The 23,127-nt window shown below is 39.1% G+C and overlaps 1 protein-coding gene across 1 annotated transcript in view; it reads left to right on the top strand.

Annotated features, from left to right (window-relative positions):
* The window catches only part of PTPRM (protein tyrosine phosphatase receptor type M), a 755,728-nt gene that overhangs the window by 301,549 nt on the left and 431,052 nt on the right, over positions 1-23,127 (top strand). Inside the window, exon 4 of the mRNA XM_029921584.1 lies at positions 13,620-13,698. Within this exon, the coding sequence (XP_029777444.1) occupies positions 13,620-13,698 (79 nt within the window). The remainder of the gene's footprint in view (positions 1-13,619; positions 13,699-23,127) is intronic.

Consider the following 23,127-nt stretch of genomic DNA (forward strand, 5'->3'; position numbering starts at 1 on the left):
CAGCTTCACTTTGTCTTATTTCAAGGGGGCTTGGGGGAGTAGTAGGGTATCATAAGGTTCAGTCTATTTTTCGGTTAATTCTTGGTCAGGTCCATGTTCATTCCAAGTTTTTAATAAGATCTTATCCTCAGGTTAAGATGGGTACTGTGGCTCTTCCAGCAAGAAGGCCATCCAAGTGGAAGTGAACTAATGTATAATGGTTAATATTTGGTTCAAGTGTTAACTTTTGTTTAATGTTTGTTTGTCCCCCTTCTGGGTAAGGGGGGGATAAAACACAAGAAGCCAGGAATGGTCTCATAGGGGCTCAATTCAAGCCACTTTGAGGTGCCTTATGCAAGGCAAGCAGCAGTATACCCCATCCCATGTTAAATGAGTTTCTTGACACAGCTTTGTGATGGTCCTTTTCAAAGTATGGTTCATTTTCTCCATTTTTTCCCATACACAATGGGCTGTGAGAAATGGACCTCCTTGTTTCATATATTTCTCCTCCTTAAAGTTGAACAACTTAAAAACAATGTCCACCAGCTAAGAAGAGTTCATACCTACTGTTCCCTCAACCTTCTGCAGCTTCTTTTCTATATTGGGGGCATTTTGTCCCATAAAGGTCAAATTAACCATTTTCAGATTTTCAACAAGCCCCAGGGTCCTCAATGGTATATCTTTAATAGGTTTGATAAATCCTCTTCAGAAACTCAGATGGATCATCATTTACTTCTTGTTGAATTTCCTTGACTTTATTAAGGCGCTTTGGCCTTGGGACCCTTTACTTCATATATCTTAACGTGGGTTCAGAAGAACAGTTCCTTTAGCAACATTTGGGTCCCAACCAGGTTTGGCCACCAGGATTGCCCCTGCTGGTAAGGGGGTAATACCTGGATTTTCATCAGTCAGATGCTGAGCCTCCTCATGGGCTTTAAGCAATCAGTCACTGGGAGTTTGCTGTAGGGAGAATACTTAAGAGTCTGCATATCTGGGGCACCTGCATGGCTCAGTCGATTAAGTGTCTGACTCTTGATTTCAAGGCAGGTCATGATCTCATGGTTTGTGAGTTGAGATGCAGGTTGAGAGCCTGCATCAGGCTCTGCACAGATAGTGTAGAGCCTGCTTGGATTTTGTGTCTCCCTCTCTTCCTGCCCCTCTCTCACTCATTTTCACTCTCTCTCTCTCTCTCTCAAAATAAATAAGTTTAAAAATAAAAGAGTCTGCGTATCTGGTATCTGCCTAAGGAGGCTTATCAGTGGCAAAAATAGTGGTGTACAATTTCAGACACTTTCTGAGGATTCTCTCTACACGTATGACTTGAATTTTTCCAATTTAAAAGGTCTTAAGTAGAGAAAGGACTCCATGTCCAATAATATCTGGCAGGCTGTCTCTGGGGATTCATCCTTACAGGATAAATGCAAAGGAAACACCTTGTTCCAAATAGGGCCTCTCCTGACCACATTTGGTGTCCTAGCACCTCTTAAAAAGGAGGACCACTCCTGCCCCCGAGGGCGTAAGTAGGAGGAGGAGAAACCAGGGCAGGGAGGCTCCATCCACATTTGGGGTGGGCAGAGTTCCAGGGCAGGGGATTCAAAGATTGTAACAATTCGCATTCCTCATTCCCTTTTTCATTTGACCTACTGTCCTCACATACTTTGCATCGTGAGCTTTATGTGCTGAATCTCTTATTACCTAGCAGCATAAAAGCCTGAACATAGAAGAATGTCATTTCATTTCCCAGATCTTTGACAAAATAATTATTAAAAAAATTTTTTTAATGTTTTATTTTTGAGAGAGAGAGAGAATGAGAGAGGGAGGGAGACAGACAGACAGACACAGAATCTGAAGCAGGCTTCAGGCTCTAAGCTAGCTGTCAGCACAGAGCCTGACGCAGGGCTCGAACCCACAAACTCTGAGATCATGACCTGACCCAAAGCCGGATGCTCAACCAACTGAGCCACCCAGACACCCCTGACAAAATAATTCTAATTGGGGGATAGTATGGTAATTTTCAGACCCATTCTGAAAATGTTTTTTTTCTGGCTCTAGTATGTGCAGGAGCTGTTCAGTGTTGCAGTAAAAAAACTTCTTTGCCCTGAGTACACCACAAGGGACTCTCAGAGGGTATGGAAGTAGCATTTCCCATCCTGGAAAGAGAAGAAGGGAATGAGTGGGAATTGAAAGAAACCAAACCAATCCGAGTACTCTTCCATTTCCTGCATAGGGAAGCCAGATTCCTTGATGAGATGAAGTTGGGGTGATTTTGCACCACTGGGTACCAAGTGTTAGACAGTTTAGCCCTCAGAGAGAAATAAGAAAATGATCAGCAGTATTACAACTTACCCAGAAAACTGAAGCTCGGTGCTTCCCAAATCTATTTCTCTTTTCAAACTGCATGTGAAACAGAAGACAGGTTAGCAAGGGCAGGATACTCCTTCTCCGCCCCTTCTAAGCACCAGCAGGTGCTCAAGGCACCTATCTGGTCAGGAGTCTGTGAAGACAGTCACCCATTGAAGCTGCATGCCCTTCCTGGCTGGCTTGCCAAAATCTGTTACCCACCTGTCACAGCCCCTAACTCAGGAAAGAATGGGGCGAGCCCTGGTGGCTGCCCCGGCCAACTACCTCCACCCCATCTGAGGAATCCCCAGGAAAACACACAGATGGGAAGCATAACTCCTAGCTGGGTGCGCCCACATTCTTTCTGAACAAACTCAGATAAACTGGCTGCAAGAGAAGCAGATAATTCAGGAAAGGAGAGTTTGGAAAACCTTTGGGAGGTGGCAGCTGGGGTGGGGGTGGTAGCAGGTTCAGGCATTAACAATCCACTTCTCCCCAGCAAGATGGATATGGAGGGTTTTACAGGGGCAGATACAGTCCACCTGCACGTAGAGATGATGATGGCGTGTTTAGCACACCCCCCCTTCCTTTCTACCTCTTGGATGTCTCCTCTTCTTTTTATTTAGCTCTGGAACGTCTGTTCTGCTCCTCTTCCATTGTTTTCTGGGTTATTGATACTGATGAGGGCATTATCTGCGTGTATCCGTGGGACAAAGTGAACTTACGGTCCTCCCACTCTGCTTGGTTTATCGGAAGTTCCTGTCCTCTACGTTTTTTTGTGGTTTTTTTTGGCTTAAAGAAGATGAACAGTTCCAAGAAATCAGTGGGTCAGTGGGGACACACTCTGTTACTTTAGTACAGACCTAGAGCCGCATTTGAGAAGTGGATCGATTCATGTGTGTTAAAACCTTACCATATCACTATATTTCATACTCAGCTTGTACGTAAGATTTGACAATCAAGGATACGTACTTGTTCTAAGTTCCAATCTCAAACTTCTGTGTGGTCTGTTACTTCTTGCTCATCTGCGCTTTTTCTTAAAACTTTCCTATTTTTCCCCTCAACCTTAATTTTCTTCCACATCTTGTTCTATAGAATGAATACTACAGCTGTGATTAGAAAAAATTTGAAAAGAACACTGGTTCTTTTTAAATGTGAAAGGGAAAACAAAAAGTGAGGAAAGTCATGTTTATTGGTTGAAAAGCAGATGAAGTCCTGTTGGAGTGCCTTAAATGAATCAGCATGACAAAACCCCAAAACTTCACTCCAGTGAGACCCCTGCAGTCCTTTGAATACCTTTAACTTTGGGAAAGTGGGCTTTTACTTTACTCTGATAACATGTCCATATAAAGAAGTATTTCACTATTTTGTTCCTGATTTTTTTAAGGTCGCATAGGATGTAGTTTGGCCTTGGCTCTTCCTCATTATGGAAAGTTTTCTTTTACTATATATGTTTTCATGAACGAGTATAAGCCACCTTTGCTGTTTATTTAAATCGAAGTCAGAAAGGATCTCCCAGATTTTGGGTGGGAAGACGACGGACGTATAGCGTTTCATCCCGTTTGTCCTGGGGAATTGACAAATGGCTTCCACCAACACATTTTCCATGGTGTTGGTAAGCAAACCCCTTTTATTTGCTCACACATAGCAAGGAAAAGTGGCAGCATGGAAATCTAATTTTGCCCTTCACTGAGCCAGGGAGGATCAGGGAGTCTGCCATGTTAAACTGCTTTCATCTTCTGTTTGGCAGGCATCTGAGGGGCAGCCTCAGGTCAAGCCCCTCACAGGCCAACCTCCGTGATGGCTTTTCATGAGCCAATGAAAGAGCCTTAGTTAGTGGTTTAACTGATGGTTTCCTACCTGAGAGCAAATGGGTTTTCCCAAAGGCTCCAAAAACAATGTGGATCCAATATCATGTCTCCTGAGATGTTATTTGTTGAGGTATTGAACAAATATGGATTCTCTTTATCCTACATTTCTTTACATCCTGTGACTGCAAATAACATCTGGGAGCCATCGGTAAAAATGAGCATTTTGTCCTTCCTGTGCTCGAGTACTTTGATAAAAATGAGGACTCCATGTAAATCCAAACATGCAATTGATTTCCATTCATGGTTGTTGTGTTCTGTGAAGTCACAGTGAGTGAGTGCTGAATTAGCGAACACTGGACTATAGTTTGCTTCTGTAGGAAATAAGGGATTAATCCTGTGACCCTCTGGTCACAGCATTTCTGTCAACTGATCAACGCATAATCTTGTTTTTGGAGTCTTTCTGTTAAAGACTTCTTACTTAATGTGTACATTGTTGGTTTTCAACATTGAACAGCCAAAATGATGACTTACGCCCGAATGAAACTTCCCTATCACTTGTATCTTCTCTGTAAGGCAGGTTACGGCCTTATGTGCATAGGAATGCTAGACCACACCTCAGCATGGCACTCGAGCACCATTATAAGTAGCAACATCAATAAAAGGCACAGAAATAAGAAAAAATGTGGCACTAAATAGAATGGGATAAGGATACATGTTTCTGGTGTGAGAGCCAAGTCAAAAGGCAGAGCATTGCCTTGACTGACCTAAGCTGGGATGTGTGGCTTGAGCCATTCAAATTTTTGTCTCTCTCTGCATATCTACAAATGACCAAGAAAGATTTGCAAGTATTGATTTGGGGGCTTCAAATAAATTCACACGTGGGCAAATTCACAAGTATAAAATTGGCAAATATGAGGATTAATTATATTTTCTGTCAAAACCAAATCCAAAAAAGAGGAGAAAGCAAGATATAAGATGAAATACTGTGTTGTGGCAAAATTCTTCCAGAATAAGCTAGGAGGGCTTTATGATCAACCACTGTAGCTTTCAACTTTTCAAATAATCACAATTTAGATGGAAAAGACATTTTCCCCAAAATTGTATGTGTCTCAGTAAATACAAAGACATTTCACTGAAATGTAACTCATGCCAAGGAACACTGACTGTATAGGATGCTGAGGGTCAGGTTCAACTATGACTGTGTTCTACATTCTCAGTAGTTCATTTGCTTTGTAGAAAATTTGCTAAATGAATAGGGCTTATTTTATCTTTAACTTGATTTAATTTTTTACTCAGTGTTTTGAGGTCTATAATCAATTTCTTTTTTTCTTAAAAAGTTTTTTTAATGTTTATTCTTGAGAGAGAAAGAGAGCGAGTGAGCACATGAACAGGGGAGGGGCAGAGAGAGAGAAGGACACAGAATCTGAAGGAGGCTCCAGGGTCTGAGCTGTCAGCACAGCTGTGGGATCATGACTTGAGCCAAAGTCAGACGCCTAACCGACTGAGCTACCCAAACAACCCTCAATCATTGTCTATGGTCTTGTTTTGCTATATCGCAATTACACTTTAAAAAATAACTGGTAATGAGGGCTCTTGGGTGGTTCAGTCAGTTGAGGGTCCAACTCTTAGTTCAGCTCACGGTCTTAATCCCAGGGTCTTGGTATTGAGACCCAGGTCAGGCTCTGTGCTGAGCGTGGAGCCTGCTTAATATGGTCTCTCAATTACTCCCTCTCTCCCATCTTCCTCTCTCCCTTTCTCCCTCTCTCCCCATCTGCTTCTCTCCCCCACTGTGATTCTCTCCCTCTGTTAAAAATAAATAAATAAATGATGAATAAATAAATAATTGGTAACGATACTATAAGCTTGAGTGGGTACTGAAATCAGTACCCACTTAATACAGTTGAAGCAAGTCAAGCCATGGCCAGAATGCCAGGTTCCCACACAAAGTTCATGGTGTGTTGTATTTGGTGGTGACAAGCCCTTGCAGTACAGGACAAGCATGCATTGATTCATCCTTTCTTGTTATCCAGGGTACAGGGAGTAGTTGGGGAGCTGAGTGGGTCAGTTTTCTCGTAAGTCCAGAAGCTGGGTAGTCATAAATATTTCAGGCTTTCTGCGCCAGATGGTCTCTGTGGCATCTACTCAACTCTGCTGTTTTTGTGTGAAGTTGCCCGTGACCATACATGATTGAATGAGCCTGTGTTATAATAAAACTTTATTTGTGGACATTGAAATTTCAATTTCATATAATTCTCATGTATTGCTAAATATTATTCTTTTCTTGAGTTTCACCCACAAGTTGAAAACTATAGCAACCATACTTACTTTGTGGGTAACACAAAAACAGAGGTTGGGTCCAATTTGGCCTGTTGACCATAGTTTGCTGACGTTTGTCTTAAAATTTATGTTGTTAAAGCTATGTCGCATAACCACTCCTTGCATCTACATTTCTAGGTCAAATAGATGACTACTATATTTCCTACTTAAATATGGAAGTGAAATCTTTAGAATATATATATGTATTGAAGATGTATATATGTGTGTGTGAATGCATGATTATATAGTGTGTGTGTGTGTGTGTGTGTGTGTGTGTGTGCGTGTGCACATAGAGAGAGACAGAGGGGCATGTACATATAGGTTAGGCATATGTATATGTGTGTATATTCTACATATATGTAGTCTCTCATGCGTGCTAGTTAAGGGCATTCAGTAACAGGAAGTGTCCGGACTGTGCAGTATAATAGACCTAGAATTACACCCTGACTCTGCAATGTACTAATTGTGTGACCTCAAGAAAATTACTTAATGACTTTCTGAGTCAGCCTCCCCATCCCTAAAAGGGAATCTACTTACTTACCTTGTATGGGTGACTGGGGAAAATTATATAATATGCACAAAAGATACCTGGGACATTAGTGTGTACGATATAAAAATGTTTTCTTAAATTTTTTTCAAAAGAAAAGACTGTGTGTGTTTCTTAAACAGACCCAAACCTCACTTATAATACAGATTTTCAATGTTGTCTGTCCTCTTTGATAAACGTAAGCACGGGAGCTCCTGTACCCACCTCTCTCATTTCCTTTTCCAGCAGCGCCATTGGCGTTCTCCTGATGTTTCCTTCCTCTGACCTCAGTCTTTATGGCCCAACGTGCTGGTATCTTCAGACTTCCCACGGACTCCTGCTGGGCTCTGCATCCACTTGTTATACTTCACTAGAGCTGTACCTGTACTTTCAATAGCGTACTTCCTTACTTGACAAAAACTGACAAAAATATTTTTGCTTTTGAAGGTTTCTTGGTAAGGGCACTGGCTAAAAACGTACAAAATGGAAACCTTGCCAGCTAGCAAGAGTTCAAGACAAGGAAACCTTTTCATGGGATTCTAAAATCTGTTTTAAAGAAACCTATTTAAAGTAGGCCTCAAGTTTTTAACTGCATGTTTGAACCCTTTTGTTTGTTAGAAACAACAGAGACTACAGAGTGAATCTCTCTCTCTTTTTTTAATGTTTATTTATTTTTGAGAGAGAGAGAGAGAGAGAGACAGACAGACAGACAGAGTGCAAGCAGGGAGGGCAGAGAGAGAGGGAGACACAGAATCCAAAGCAGGCTCCAGGCTCTGAGCTGTCAGCGCAGGGCCTGACCTGGGGCTCAAACTTGTGAACTGTGAGATCATGGCCTGAGCCGAAGTCGGACACTTAACCGACTGAGCCCCCAGGTGCCTCCAGAGTGAATTTCGTAATAGTCAGGTATTGAAATCAAGTTAGCAGTCAGTCAAAGATTGTTCTGTAGCAGCTGAATTTGGAGATCTTTATTTAATCATATTTATTTCAAAATAGCAAACTTTTCAGTACAAATTAGATCTACTTGATGACTGAGGTATGCTTGGAAATATTTATCTTCTAAATTATAAACATCATGAAGCAGCTAATAAAACTTGTACTCATAAGCCCTTTAACTGAAATTACTAAACAAAAGGTGGGAAATGGTCTTTTGAAAAACTTGGTTCAGTTTTTGGAAAGAAACGTTGAAGTTATTGCTTCCAAACATGCAACATAAATCCACCTTCTTAGGTATAATACCTAAGTATCATATAAAAAATTTTTTGTGTATTATATATAAATATATACATGTGTGTGCAGTATGTGCGTGTGCATGACATGCACATATAAAGTATCTGTGAAGGTTATTTTCTTTAAAATGTTTTTTTAATGTTTACTTATGAGAGAAATGGAGCATGTGTCAGGGAGGGGCAGAGAGAGAGAGGGAGACACAGACCGAAGCAGGCTCCAGGCTCTGAGCTGTCAGGGCTTGACCTCGAGAACAGTGAACCAAACTCGGACGATCAACCGACTGAGCCACCCAGGCATCCCGTGAAGCTTATCTTCTCTTTTCTGCCTCTACACTTAGAGACCCTAATAAGTCTGTGCAGGAACCTGCCAAGGTTTTAGAAGTTTACCTTCTAAAATTTCTAATTAACTGAAAGGAGAAGTCCATTGTTCTCTTGGTATATTTGTACTCAGAAGCTTCTAGCTCCAGCTAGAAGACTGAGGGGGGGCAAATAAAGTTTCAGAAATGAGCCGAAGATTCTTTTGTCATGGCCTACCCTGGCAAGCCATCTTGATGGGAATCCGGAGTGCACTGCTTGCTGCTGAGTGCTCACTCTGCCTCTGGTCTAGTGGGGACACTTGTAAGTCCTTCCTGGGGCCACTGTGAGGTCAACAAGCAGCCTGAGAAGTTGGTTGGAAGGCTGTGTTGGCTGGATCTGACGTGTCCTGGTTGGTTTGATAATGAGGAGCTGCCGGTCCTGGGGTAGAGACAGATCACCGTCCTCTGAGCTCCTTATTGTTTCCACCTGCTCTTTGGCTCCTTATTGTTCTTGTCTGTGTTCCTTATTTTTTGTGGGACTACTGCTTCAATTTCATAAAATTGTCCATTTTTTTTGGATCCCTCTCCGACCTTACAGTAAATATCCTATTAATATTTGGACAGTAAGACTCAGAATCATTGAGTGTAAAACTTTGAGGGTCATATATTCTATTGATGTGAGGGATGAGAAACCAGATTCAGAGGTTTTAGGGTGACTTACCTAGCTCTCTTCATTTCTCCTCCCCCTTTCTTTCTTAGGGCCATGGCACTGTATTGGTTTAAATGAAGTACTGTGCATTAAATTGTGACATGTCAAGTTCAAAAATAGATCCATATGAGCATGTTTTATATGTACAGTCTATTCTAAGAGTTAGCATATCCCTTCAAAAATAAAGATTATTCCCTTTTTTTTACAAGAAGCTTCAACCCTTATAGTTGACAATGTAAAAACACAGGTTTTGCTAGGGACAATTTCACATTTGTTATGTTCATGATGCTTATCACAGAACTTATGCCAGTGCCTGGAGTAAAAAGGATACTCGATGGAGACTTGAATAAGTGAGTGAATGAATGAATGAGTTAGTGAGAGGGAGGAAGAAGGAAGAGAGATCAACTGGGAGAAAGGAAGGAAGAATGAACGTTTACATTTTTTTTAAATGTTTATTTTTGAGAGAGAGAGACAGAGTGTGAACAGGGGAAGGGCAGAGAGAGGGAGGGTGATACAGAACTGGAAGCAGGCTCCAGGCTCCGAGCTGTCAGCACTGAGCCCAATGTGTGGCTTGAACTCATGAACTATGAGATCATGATCTGAGCCGAAGTCGGATGCTCAACCAACTGAGCTACCCAGGTGCCCCTGGATGAACATTTCTTATTTGGACTTTCAAAATACCCTTTTCATGACCAGAGCCATGGAGTTCTTTGGCAGCTGTGGTCAGGGACATTGGTCTGTGTAGGGGCCACTCTGAGCAGAGCGGCTGGCCAGTGCCTGCACTGCCTGCTGTTTTTGCCTCCTGAAAGACATGATAGGACCCTGTCCCAGGGGGCCAGCTTTGAGGGCGTCTGGAGGGCTTTCTCCCCTACTTGCTCTCAGTGTTCATCTGCTTTTTGTTCCCTCAACTGTTCTCTAGACTTCAGTACAGAGAGAAAGGGCAAGACCCCATTGTAATAACATGCACGCATCTCTTCCTTTCTCTGGCCATCAGTGAAAAAAAGATACCCTTATGAATAAGACAAAGTTTTATTTCATTTCTGTTCTACTTTGGGCTTCTCCTCTCCCCTGTGTGCTTTGTATTTCGGTGTGTTGGCATTGGAGCACAGTGTCATCTCGTCTAGCGGGTGTTTCTGGGACGACTTCTTATCTAGAGAGCCCCTTGAGCCTTTCCATTTTGGGCTCTGTTGATTGCTTTCTCCATTTTCACATCCACTGCACACACATAAATAATGCAGTCCTAGGGTTGAAGTGTTTGTTCAGGCAATGTGTAGTAGTAAAAACCACATGCTACATGATATCCAGAATCAGAAATACTGAGTTTTTAACAATTATTTTGTATCTGAACCTCTTTGTTCTTCCTTAAAGAATTTTCACACAAACAAATAAATAAGCAAATGGAGCAGTATCTACTGAGTGTATGTAACATATCATGTGTAATTTACTGTTACTTTTTTAAGTTGAAATTTTGGTAGAGATCATCGTGGATTCAGAAGTAATAAGAAATTATACAGATTCCTGCATACATAGTACCCAGGTTCCTCCAATGGTAGCATTTTGCAAACCAAAAGTATGAGATCACAGCCAAGATAGTGACATGGTTGAAATCTACAGGGCTTTCCCAGATTTCTGGTTTTACATGGACTTGTACATGCACGTGTGTGTATTTTTTTCACTTTTTGACTGTAGTAAAATATGGATAACAAATTTACCATTTAAATCATATTTAAGTATAGGGCAGTGGTATTAAATACCCTCTTGACGTTGTGCAACCAACACTGTCATTCATCTCCTGAACTCTTTTGCTCTTGTGTATCCACGAATCAGTAACTTCCTATCCCTCTCTCCCCAGCCCCTGACAACTACTTCCTGTGTGCTCCAGGTAACTCATACATGGGTTCATACAATATCTGCCCTTCCGTGGCTGACTTATTTCACCTTACAGAATGTTCTCCAGGTTTCTCCGTATCATAGCACATATTGATATTTCCTTCATTTTTGAGACTGAATAATATTCCATTGTATGTATTTACCCCATTTTGCTTATCCATTCATCCATCAATGGACACTTGGTAGCTTCCATGTTTTACCTATTGCAGATAAAGCTGCTATGAGCTATACAGTTTTTTATGTTTGTTTCTTTTTTAGAAAGAAAGAGCATGCATGTGAGTGGGGCAGGGGCAGAGAGACAGGGAGACAGAGGATCTGAAGCAGGCTCTGCACTGACAGCACAGAGCTCGATGTGGGGCTCAAACTCATGAACTGTGCGATCATACCTGAGCTGAAGTTGGACGCTTAACTGACTGAACCACCCAGGTGCCCCTGGACTATACAGAGTTTTATTACCTGAGTAGGTTTGTGCATCTGCCACCATAGTGAAATCCTCAAAGATACAAGGATTCCTCACTGACGTTGTCCTTTTATCACCACTTTCCCCTCCCTTCTTCCACCCTCCCTAAGCCCTGGCAACCACTAATCTGCCCTCCCTTCAAAAATTTTGACCTTACACAGTGTTACATAAATGGACTCATATCGTACATAATTTTCGTGATTAGCGTTTTCATTCAGCATTATTAGATTCATTCAAGTTGCTGGGTATATCAATAGTTATTTCCTTGTTACTGTTGAGTAGTATTCCATGCTATAGATGTACCACTGTCTGTTTTATCGTGTACCATTTGAATGCATCTGGGCTGTTTCCAATTTTTGGTTACTATGAATAAAGCTTCTCATTTGTATATAGGTTTTTATAAGAATGAAAATTTTAATTTTTCCAAGAATGCAGTTACTGGGCTGTGAACATTGCATGAGCCACGGTCTCCTTGGTATGCAGGTATATGTAAATGGAGGCTTACGTGGTGTCACATGGACCTTTTTAATAATAGCCTGGCAACAGAAATTTAAAAAAAATTTTTGTAAGTAGTTTATTGTCAAATTGGTTTCCATACAACACCCAGTGCTCTTCCCCACAAGTGCCCTCCTCCATCACCTCTACCTCTTTCCCCCCATCCCCCTTCCCCTTCAACCCTCAGTTTGTTTGCAGTATTCGATAGTCTCTCAAGTTTTGCGTCCCTCTCTCTCCCCAACTCTCTTTCCCTCTTCGCCTCCCCCTGGTCCTCCATTAGGTTTCTCCCAACAGACACTTTTAGACAATCACATTAAGAACATTGGTAACTTCTAATAGACTAGTTCATTTTTTCTCCTTTAGCCTCAATTTCTCTGAAATGGTTCTACCATCTCAAAAATGTCATTCATTCTGCAAACTTAAGAGCATGTCGCCCTTCATTCCTTGCCTTATCTTTCCCACAATCAAACCATTGCTAAAGACCTCTTGGTTTTACTACTATAAAGTTTTTTATTTTTTTATTTTTATATTATTTTTATATTTTTATATTATTCCCCTCTTAATTCATACTTCTGTCATCTGAATTTCAGTGGGCATAGCCTCTTTATATGATTATTTTTAATGCTCATTTATTTATTTTTGAGGGGTGAGGAGAAAGAAGGACAGAGAGAGAGAATCCCAGGCTCTGTCAGTGCAGAGCCTGATGTGGCGCTCATTCCCATGGGCTGTGGGATCATGACCTGAGCCGAAATGGATGCTTAACTGACTGAGCTACTCAGTCCCCAAGCTTCTATATTTTATTAGTTCAGTGGTTTCACTTGAGTCTCGTCTCTGTGAACAGAACCTCTGTAACCCAGTCACAGCTGATCTTTATAGCTGTAGGTCTCAATGTTCCTCTTCATGGCTCTGGTCATGTCCAGCTCAGGGCCTATGTACATGCCTTGAAGAGGCCTTACTCTCTTTTCTCATTTATATTCAGTTATTAACTGAAATGCTACCTCCATATGGGAGGTTCTCTTGGTACATGTTACTCTAATACCCTATACTTTTTTTTTTCACAGCACTTAATGGTACTTTTTTTCATTTTAGACATATAAAGCCGAGGGCCCCTGATGGTTCGGTATAGTCATAGAATCCCCTAAAAGGAGTTGACCAGAAAATATATTATCTTAAAGCAATTTAAGTCTTAACACTGTCTCTCATAAATGACTTTAAGCCTCTGTCTTCCAAGCATCGGGTCTTAACCATGATATTACCACCCTTACCAGGCGAATCCTTGAAGTAGGATGCTGTCTGTTCCACCTGTTCCCATTAACCTCCCTGAAAACTGGGTTTGGGTCTTATTTTCTTTGTCATCTTGGAACCTGGAATGTTGGTTGGCAGATATTAGGCCCTCCACTAATGTTTGTTGGAACCATGGATGAATGGACAGATGGATGGACAGAAGGAAGAGAAAGACAGAAAGAAGGAAAGAAAGGGAAAAGAAAGGAAGGAAGGAAGGAAGGTCTTATATCAGGGACATTTGGTAAAACTCTGTAAATGTATAATATAAATCTTTCTTAATTTTCCAGGTGATTTTTGAAGTGATAACTTCTGGACATCAAGGCTACCTCGCTATTGATGAAGTGAAGGTGTTAGGACATCCATGTAGTAAGTTGCCTCAACTCGTACACATTTGGGTCCAATGTTGGGCATATATTTATGTTCCAGCTTAAGAGAAGACACTAAAACCTGAAGAGAAGTCTGCCAAATGTGTTCCCTGACAAGTATTTAGGCATCGCTTTGCCAGCCCAGACGTCCAAAAACATCCATTTTGTGTGCCATTCATTATATGTATCTAAGCACCTCTAAAATGAAGATCAGGAATGGAGACTAATGAGCCACTTTGGTAGACTCAAATACCCTTACAAAGATTTTTGGATTTCCCTTTTAAACAGTAGCACAGGTTAAACATTGAGAAATCTATGCATTTTGTTTCTAAGTCCAGGGTATTACTGGTATACTTTCAAACAACGTGGCTCCAAAGAGGCCTGAGGCCTGTCAAATGCAAGAAATTTACCTAAACCATTTGGGGACCCCAGAAATGATCTGATCCTCATCTTTTAAAAATTAATACTTTAAATATTTTTAATGTTTATTCATTTTTTGAGAGCGAGCAAGCGAGCAAGAGAGAGACTATGTGAGTGGGGGAGTGGCAGAGAGAGAGAGGGAGACACAGAATCCAAAGCAGGCTCCAGGCTCTGAGCTGTCAGCACAGAGCCTGATGCAGGCTCGAACACATGAACTATGAGATTATGACCTGAGCTGCAGTCCAATGCTTAACCGACTCAGCCACCCAGGTGCCCCTAAAAATTAATACTTTAAAAAAGTCCGATGGGTGATAGACACACACTTTTCCTTTTACCATTCAGTATGAATAGCTATTAACATGCTGTCTGAACTATTGTCCTTAAATCAGTAAAATATTGCACATAGCCAGTCCTGTTTCTCCCGTCTCTCCTGGGGCCGCCATGCGACGAGCGTGCTGCTGCCCCTTCCATCTCTAAGGTTCATATTCCACAGGCAGCAGAAACAGTTGTAGCTGACTTAAGGAGAAAAGCGTTGTATAGAAAGGGAATTGGTGGCAAATAGAATCACAGGAAACGTCAGTGATCTCGGCTCCAGTAATGGGTAAGAACTAAAAGAGAGGCTCTGCAGCCAGAACCATGGTGATACCTTTGTCCGAGGGGCCATCACTGGGGGTCAGGGGGCTGCAACCTGCTCTCGGGCCACCTGACCCTTGCCACCTGCCTCAACATACGTCACTGTCTCTATCCCTTTTCCCTCAGCCTTAGTCTCAAAACCCCAAGTGGGATTGTCAAGGTTGGCAACTTAGATCGTGTGCTCATTCCCTTGCTGGCAATCGGGGTCATCTAGGAAAGCACACTGTGGCTTTTCCCCCTTCTATCCTGGAAGTCAGGCCAAGACTTTTATCAAGAAACTTACGATGGGGCCCCCCAGAATAGTGCTTTCAGAGCTGGACATCCAAAATGCTGCAGACATGTGTGCGCACGCATGTGTGTGGGTGTGCTTTTTTCTCCTCCCGTAATCACTGTGTGGTTCATATGTTTCCTCTTTTGTAAATTCTAATGAATAGTATCCAACCATATAAATTATTCTGTATTTTTTCCCCACTTAGCATTATGTCCTTTAGGTCAGTCCATGATATTGCATATAAACATACCGCACTCTATTTTTCTGTTCTTTCATGAACATTTAGCTTTTGTCTCCCAATTTTTCTTTCCGACAAACAGGCTGCCATGAAGAGCCATGTGTGCCTCTGGGTACAATGTACAAGAACCTCAGTAGGGTACATTCCTAGAAGCAGACTTGCTGGGGTGTAGAATAGAAACACTTTTAGTTTTACTCAATGCTGCCAAATTGCTATGAAAAGTGTCTGAAGCAGTTTATGTTTCCACCAGCAAAGCATGGGAGTTTTATTTTCCCTCTATCCTTGCCCAAAATCGATATTGTCAGACTTTAAATCTTTGGCTAGGTAAAGGATGGCAGCCTGCTTTATTTTTAGGGTCTCCCCAGCAGTAAAGAGAGAATGGCTGGTTCATACATTCCTGGATTTCTGCCGATGGTCCCTACCCAAATTCATGAGAAGATGGTTATATCAACAGTGATACTAAGGATATAAATACTTGCAGGAGTGTCTCTACTTTTATTGCCTGGATTGAGGAGATCATGAGATTATTCCCTATAGTAGTTACAGAGAGCCCTTCATGGTTGTTATCTGATGAGGGTATCATAACACAATCATCTGCTTTCATCCAGAGGGATTTTGCTCTCTCTGAGATCTTTACTTGGTGCTCAGAGCATGCCACAACACCAGAGTTCAAATACTGCAATCACGCCGTTCCTTACTGAGGCAGATGTTACTTCTGTGACACATTGCGTCTGCCTTTCTTCCATCGACAAGACTATGAGTTCAAGAAGAATTTCTCCCTTTTTTTTCTGAAAAGGAAAATGAATGATGCTGTACCTAATTGGAACATCAGGGAAAATTTAGAAAGTGGAGTATAATCACCTGAGTTGGAACATGCCCAGATCCACGGAGTAATAGCCTTGGGCTTGGAAAAATGCCATGGGATCTTCTAATGTGCATAACTGATGCCGTCTCAGATTCACCTCTTACCAGGAGGTTAAAGAAGATAGATACAGTAATGCTGCACGCCTACTATGTGCTGAGTGCTCCCTGTCACTCAGGGCAGTCTTCACCCCAAGGCAGATGTTATTGCTGCCCTGTTGCAGGTGCAGTGGATGATGCCAAGTTTGTAGGGGTTCATCTTGTTCTGTATCTGGGGTGTGTTCTACATCTGGCTATAGGCCAACAGAAAGCTCCTCAAGTGTGGCTCCTCCCATTCTGCAGGAACTGAGCCATTGTCTTCAGTAAGATAGAAAGGCTCAATGCTTGTCCATCTATCAGAACCTTCCCAAAATGTGTTTCCTGCAGTTTTGTTCATTCCTTCTGAGCCCAGGTGCCTATAGTCATAGAAGTGGTGTTTATGGTCTCACCTAATACCTAATTGGCTTTGCAAACTGCTCTTAAGAGACACAGAATTGCAAAACAGGCTCTGTACCAAGGTGCTGTATGGTACCGCAGCATTTTAAACTGTAAGCTTTAAATGGTTTTGATGATGGCCCTTCTGTAGTTATTTTTTCCTGAATCTCTAGGTTTATGGGGAAAACATGCAAATAAAGATTTTAAAGAAGGCAATAGTTTGGTCTTAAAATGTAAAGCTTTGCAGCCAATATTTTAAGGGCTTTCCAATCAAGATTTCTAAATAATAATCAATTTTTGGAAATAACAGTGGTCATTAGATTTAAATCACAAAGGAGCATAAATATTTCATATCCAAAATTATGCTTTCCAAAGCGATGCAAAACTGCTGAACTTTATTTATTGACTTTACTCTGAAGGCTCCTGTTTGGATTCATATAGGTTTATGAGTAGGCATTTCAACATTTTTTAAAAGTACTTGTTCTGTTAAGAGTATACAGTTGCTCATAAAATTGATTTTAATGTAGTGACAATAAAATGCTGGCTCAGCATGAAATGTGGATATGGCTGTGCAGAATCAGCAGCTCGAAGGCTTAAGACCATTTCTAATGAACACAGATAATTTTGTATTTGGTATGCACACTAAAAATATATTTTGAATTTGGTGCAGTAATCCTAGTAGGAGCACCTTTCGGCTTCATAATGTTGTCTGCTTTTTTTTTTAACGTAGGTTATAAGCAATGCATGTCTGGGTATTTCTGTTATTATCTTGTAGTGCCAGTATATATTTTTATGCCTTTACAAGCCATGCTGAATTTTAACAGGTTTATTGAGATATAATTCACCTATCCTACAATTCACCTGCCTAAAGTATATGTTCAGTGTTTTTAGTAAATCCACAGGGTTGTGTAACTGACACTACGATCGATTTTAGGATATTTCCATCACCCCAGAAAGAAACCCTGCTCCCACTAATAAGTCAGTCTCCATTTCCATTGGCCTCCACCCTCAACCCTAGACAATTACTAATCTACTTTCTCTCTCTATAGATTTGCTTGCTTTCATTTAAGTGGAATCATACAACGCATGGTCTTTTTTGTCTGGCTTCTTTCACTTAGCACAACATTTCACGGTTCATCCATGTTATAGAGCGTTTCAATACTTCCTTTCTTAAAGCTGAGAAACTTTCCATTGTATGGCATACCACAAGTTCTTTACCGTTCATCAACTGAGGGACGTTCGAGTTTCTAATTTTGAGCTATTTCTGTTACAGGCTTTTGTGTTTTCATTTCTTTTGGGTATATATTTAAGAGTAGGATTGCTGGGTCATATAATAACTCTATGGTTAGCATTTTGGATAACAGTGAAATTGTTTATCAAATTAGCTACACCATTTTACATTCTGAGGAGCAGTAAATTCTTGCCAATATTTGTTATTGTCTTTTTCCCCCCTAGATTCTTTGGGGGTGATATTTCTTTGTAGTTTGGATTCTTTCATGGCTAATTTTGTTAAGCATCTTTTTGTATGTTTATTGGCCAGGTACATACCTTTTTAAAGAGATGACTAGATTCTTTGCCATTTCTAATTGACTTATTTTTCTTTTTTTCTGTTTTATTGATAAATAACAGATATACATTACTGTAAAAGTTTAAGGCATGGGGGTTTGGTTTACATATATCATCAAATGATTACCATAATAAGTTTAGTTAACATCCATCATTTCATATAAATACAAAAAGAGGAAAGAAAAAAACAATATTTCTTCCTTGTGGTGAGAACTTTCAGAATCTACTCCTGTAACAACTTTGCTGGCTCACACAGCGTGCCATCGTGCTATCCATTACATCCCAAGTACTTACTGTAACAGGAAATCTGTGCCTTTTGACCATGCTGTTCCATTTCCCCTCCCAACAGCCTCCACCCCTGGTGCCTTTAGCTCTGATCTCTTTTTCTATGAGTTTGTTTTCTTGTTTTGCTTCTCTTGTTTATTTGTTTTGTTTTAGATTCCATATGTAAGTGAAATCATATGGTCTTTGACTTTCTCTTTCTGACCTATTTCACTTAGCATAATGCCCTTGGGGTCCAGCCTTGTTGTTGCAAATGATAGAATTTCATTGGGTTTTTTTGTTTTTGTTTTTGTTTTTGTTTTTAATGGGTGAATAGCATTCTATTGTACATATATCCTACACCTTCAGTTGCTAGGTACTTAAATTGTTTCCATGTCTTGGCTGTTGTAAATAAAGCTGCTGTGACAATGGGGTACAGATACGTTTTCCAGTAGTGTTTTCAGTACCTTTGGATAAATTGATAGACCCAAGATTGCTGGATCATGTGATAGTTCTATTTGTAATTTTTTGAGGATCCTCCATACTGTTTTCCACAATAGTGACTCCAATTCACAACGGTTTCCTTTTCTCTGTATCCTCGCCAGTATTTATTATCTCCTTTTTGATGATGGTCATTCTAACAGGCGTCAAATGATACCTCATTGCGGTTTTAATTTGCATTTCCCTAATGGCTTGTGATGTTAAGCATCTTTTCATGTACCTGTTGATTATACCTGTTTCATGTTTCATATACCTGTTACATATTGTCTTTTTTGGAGAAATGTCTATTCACATCCTTTGTCCATTTTTTAATTAGTTTTTTTTTTCCGGCTCTTACATTATATGAGGTTTTTAAAAATATATTTTGGATATTGAACCCTGATCAGATTGACGGTTTACACAAATATTTCCCATCCCATCAGTTTGTCTTTTGGATACTTTACTTTGCTGTGCCAAAGTTTTCAGTTTGATGTAGCCCCACTTGTCTATTTTTTATTCTTTTACTTATGCTTTGGGAGTCATCTATGAAAAATCATTACAAAGACTCATGTAGAGAAGTTATATTCTTTGTTTCCTTCCAGGAGTTTCATGGTTTCATCTCACACTTAAGTCTTTAATCCATTTCAAGTTAATATTTGTGAGTAGTGTAAGATATGGGTCCATTCCATTCTTTTATATGTAAATGTCCACTTATCCCAGCTCCATATGTTGAAAAGGCTGTCTTTTTTCCATTGGGTATGCTTGACTTCCTTTTTAAAAATAAGTTGGCTGTGTATGCTGGGGTATTTTTCTGGGCTCTTGATTCTGTGCCGTTGGTCTATTTGTCCCATTTCTGTGCCAGTATCCTGCTGTTTTGATGACTGTAGTTTATAGTTTAGCTTGAAATCAGGAAAGTGGTGCCTCTTGCTTTGTTCTTCTTTTTCAGGATTTCTTTGGATATTCAAGGTCTTTTGTGATTTCATAAAAGTTTTAGGAGTGTTTTTTTCTACTTCTGTAAAAGATGCCATTGGAATTTCAATAGGGATTGCACTGAAACTATAGATGGCTGTTGGTAGTATTGGCATTTTAGAAGTATTCTTTCAATCCATGTACATGAACTACCTTTCCATTTATTTATGTCTTTAAAAAAATTTATCAGTGTTTTGTAGTTTTTAGCATAGAGATCTTTCACCTCCTTAGCTAAATTTATTTCCAAGTATTGATGCTATTGTAAATAAGATTGATTGCTTTCTATGAGATTGATTTCTGTCCTTTTCAGAAAGTTCATTATCAGTATATAGAAATGCTACTCATTTTTATATGTTAATTTTGTAATCTGGGACATTACTGAATTCATATATTAGATACAACAGTTTTCTGGTTGAGACTTTAGTTTTTTTCTATATAAAATTATGTTATTTGCAAATAGGGATAATTTTATTTCTTTCTTTCCAATTCTAATAACTTCTGTTTCTTTTTCTTGTCTGGCTGCCATTGCTAGGACTTCTGTGTTTAGTAGGAGTGGTAAAAGTGGCAACCTTGTCTTGTTCTGATCCTAGAGGAAAAGCTTTCAATATTTTACCATTCAGTGTGGTATTATCTGTGGGTTTGTCATTTGTGACTTTTACTATACTATGTTCCTTCTATGTATAATTTGTTTGTAGTTTTTGTCATGAATAGATACTGAATTTTGTCCAGTGCTTTATTTGCATTTCTTGAGATGATTATATCATTCTTTCTCTTCATTCTATTAATGTGATACAATCATATTGATTGATACACATATGTTGAACCATCCTTGCGTCCCAGGAATAAATTCTACTTTATTATGATGTGTGATCCTTTTAATGTGCTGCTGAATTGCTAGTATTTTATTGAGAATTTTTGCATCTATATTCATCAGGAATATTGACTTAGTTTGGTTTTTGTTTGGTTGTTAGTAGTATTATTTTCTACCTTTTGTATCAGAATAATGCTGGACTCATAAAATGAGTTTGGGAGTATTTCTTCCTCTTCAATTTTGTGGATGAGTTTGAGAAAGATTGATAGTAATTCTTCTTTAAATCTTTGGCAAAATTCACTGGTGAAGTGATCTAGTCCTTTTACTTTGTTGAAGATTTTTTGGTTACTGATTCATCTCCTTACTCCTAACTGGTCTATTCAGATTTTCTATTTCTTCCTGACATTGTCTTGATAAGCTGTTTCTAAGAATTTTTCAGTTTCTTAAAAGTTGTTTACTTTGTTGACATATAGTTGTTCTTAGTAGCCTCCTAAGAGCCTTTGAATTTCTGTGGTGTCAGTTGTAAAGTCTCCTCTTTCATTTAGAATTTGTTGAGTTGGGTCCTCCTAATTTTTACCCCCTTTGGTTAGTCTACCTAAGAGTTTGTCAATTTTATCTTTTGAAAGAAACTGCTCTTAGTTTAGCTAGAGTTTTCTGATCTTTGTTTTATTTATTTCTATTTTAATCTTTATTATTTCCTTTCTTCTGCTAACTTTGGGCTCAGTTTGTTCTTTTTCTGGTTCTTTAAGATGTAAAGTTAGGTTGTATATGTAGGATCTTCTTTGCTTCTTAATGTAGGTATTTATTGCTCTGAACTTTCCTCTTAGAATGACTTTTTGCCACATCCTACAAGTTCTGGTATTTTCTGTTTCCATTTTTGTCTAAAGAAACCTTTTTTTTTCTTCTTTAATGTCTTCTTTGGTCCATTTGTTGTTCAGGAGAGAGTAGTTTATTTTCCACGCGTATATGTATTTTCCAGTTTTCCTCTTGTTATTCATTTCTTAATTTCATGCTATTGTGGTTAGAAAGATTCTTGACACCATTTCAGTCTTCTTAAATTTGCTAAGACTTGTTTTGTGGCCTAATAATATGGTCTTTCCCAGAAGATATTCTGTGTGCTTGGGAAGAATGTGCATTCTTCTGTTGTTGTCTAGAGTTTTTAATATGTTTGTTAGGTCCATTTGGTCTGTAGTGTTGTTCAAGTCCACTGTTGGGTGCTTCACCACTATGTATGTAAATTGTCTCTCTTGATTTATTAGACTCCTTTGTCACTACATAATGACTTTCTTTGTCTCTTTTTACCATTTTTAGTTTAAAGTTTATTTTGTCTAAGGATAGCCACCTCTGCCATTGTGTGTGTGTGTTTGTGTGCGTGTGTGTGTGGTTGCCATTTCCTGGAAATGTCTTTTTCCATTCCCTCACGCTCAGCCTATAGGTGTCTTTAGGGCTAAAGTGCATCTCTTATAAGCAGCACATTGTTGGATCTTGTATTTTTTAAAATCCATTCACACATTCTATGTCTTTTAATCCATTTACATTTAAAACAACTATGTATAGGAAAGGACTCACTATTTCCTTTTTGTTAATTTCTTTCTGGTTGTAGAACCATTGTTCTTTGTTTCTGATTCTGGTGTCTTTTTGTGTGTTTTGATGTTTTTGGTTTCAATATACTTTGATTTCTTTATCTTGTTTCATTAAACTACTAAAATTTTTTCTATATAATTTCTCTGAGGCTTACATAAAATATCTTAAATTTATAGCACTCTATTTTAACTGATAAAAACTTAACTTTAATGGAATTTAGAAACTTTACACTTTTACTTCTTCTTCACCTCACATTTTAGGTTATTGTTACAATTTATATATTTTTATATAATGTAATTAATAACAGACCATTCTATATATAGGTATTTTACTATGTTCATTTTTTAATAACTTTTAGAGTTGCAAATGAATTGTATACTACTATTACTATATTGCAAAAACTATGACTATAAATTTACCATTATCAGTGACATTTACTCTAACTTTTTATGTTTTTATGATGTTAATTAGTGTTTTTTTACCTCCATTCAAAGAACATCTTTTGACATTTCTTTTTCTTTTTTAATTATAGTTGACATACAATGTTGTGTTAGTTTCAGGTGTACAACATAGTCATTTGATAATTCTGTACATTATGTAGTGCTCACAATAAAGCATAGTTACCATCTATAGCCTTACAAAATTATTTAAAAATATTATTGATGATATTCTATATGCTGTACTTTTTATTCTTATGTCTTTATTTTTTTCATTCCTATGATTTTATTTTATAACTGGGAGTTTGTATCTCATGACATATTTCACCCATCCCCCCACTCCTCTTTAGCAACCATGAGTTTGTTTTCCATATTTATGAGTCTCTTTCTATTTTGCTTATTTATCTGTTTGGGTTTTTTTTTTA

This window comes from Suricata suricatta, chromosome 14 (genome assembly GCF_006229205.1).
Source record: "Suricata suricatta isolate VVHF042 chromosome 14, meerkat_22Aug2017_6uvM2_HiC, whole genome shotgun sequence".
Taxonomy (NCBI): domain Eukaryota; kingdom Metazoa; phylum Chordata; class Mammalia; order Carnivora; family Herpestidae; genus Suricata; species Suricata suricatta.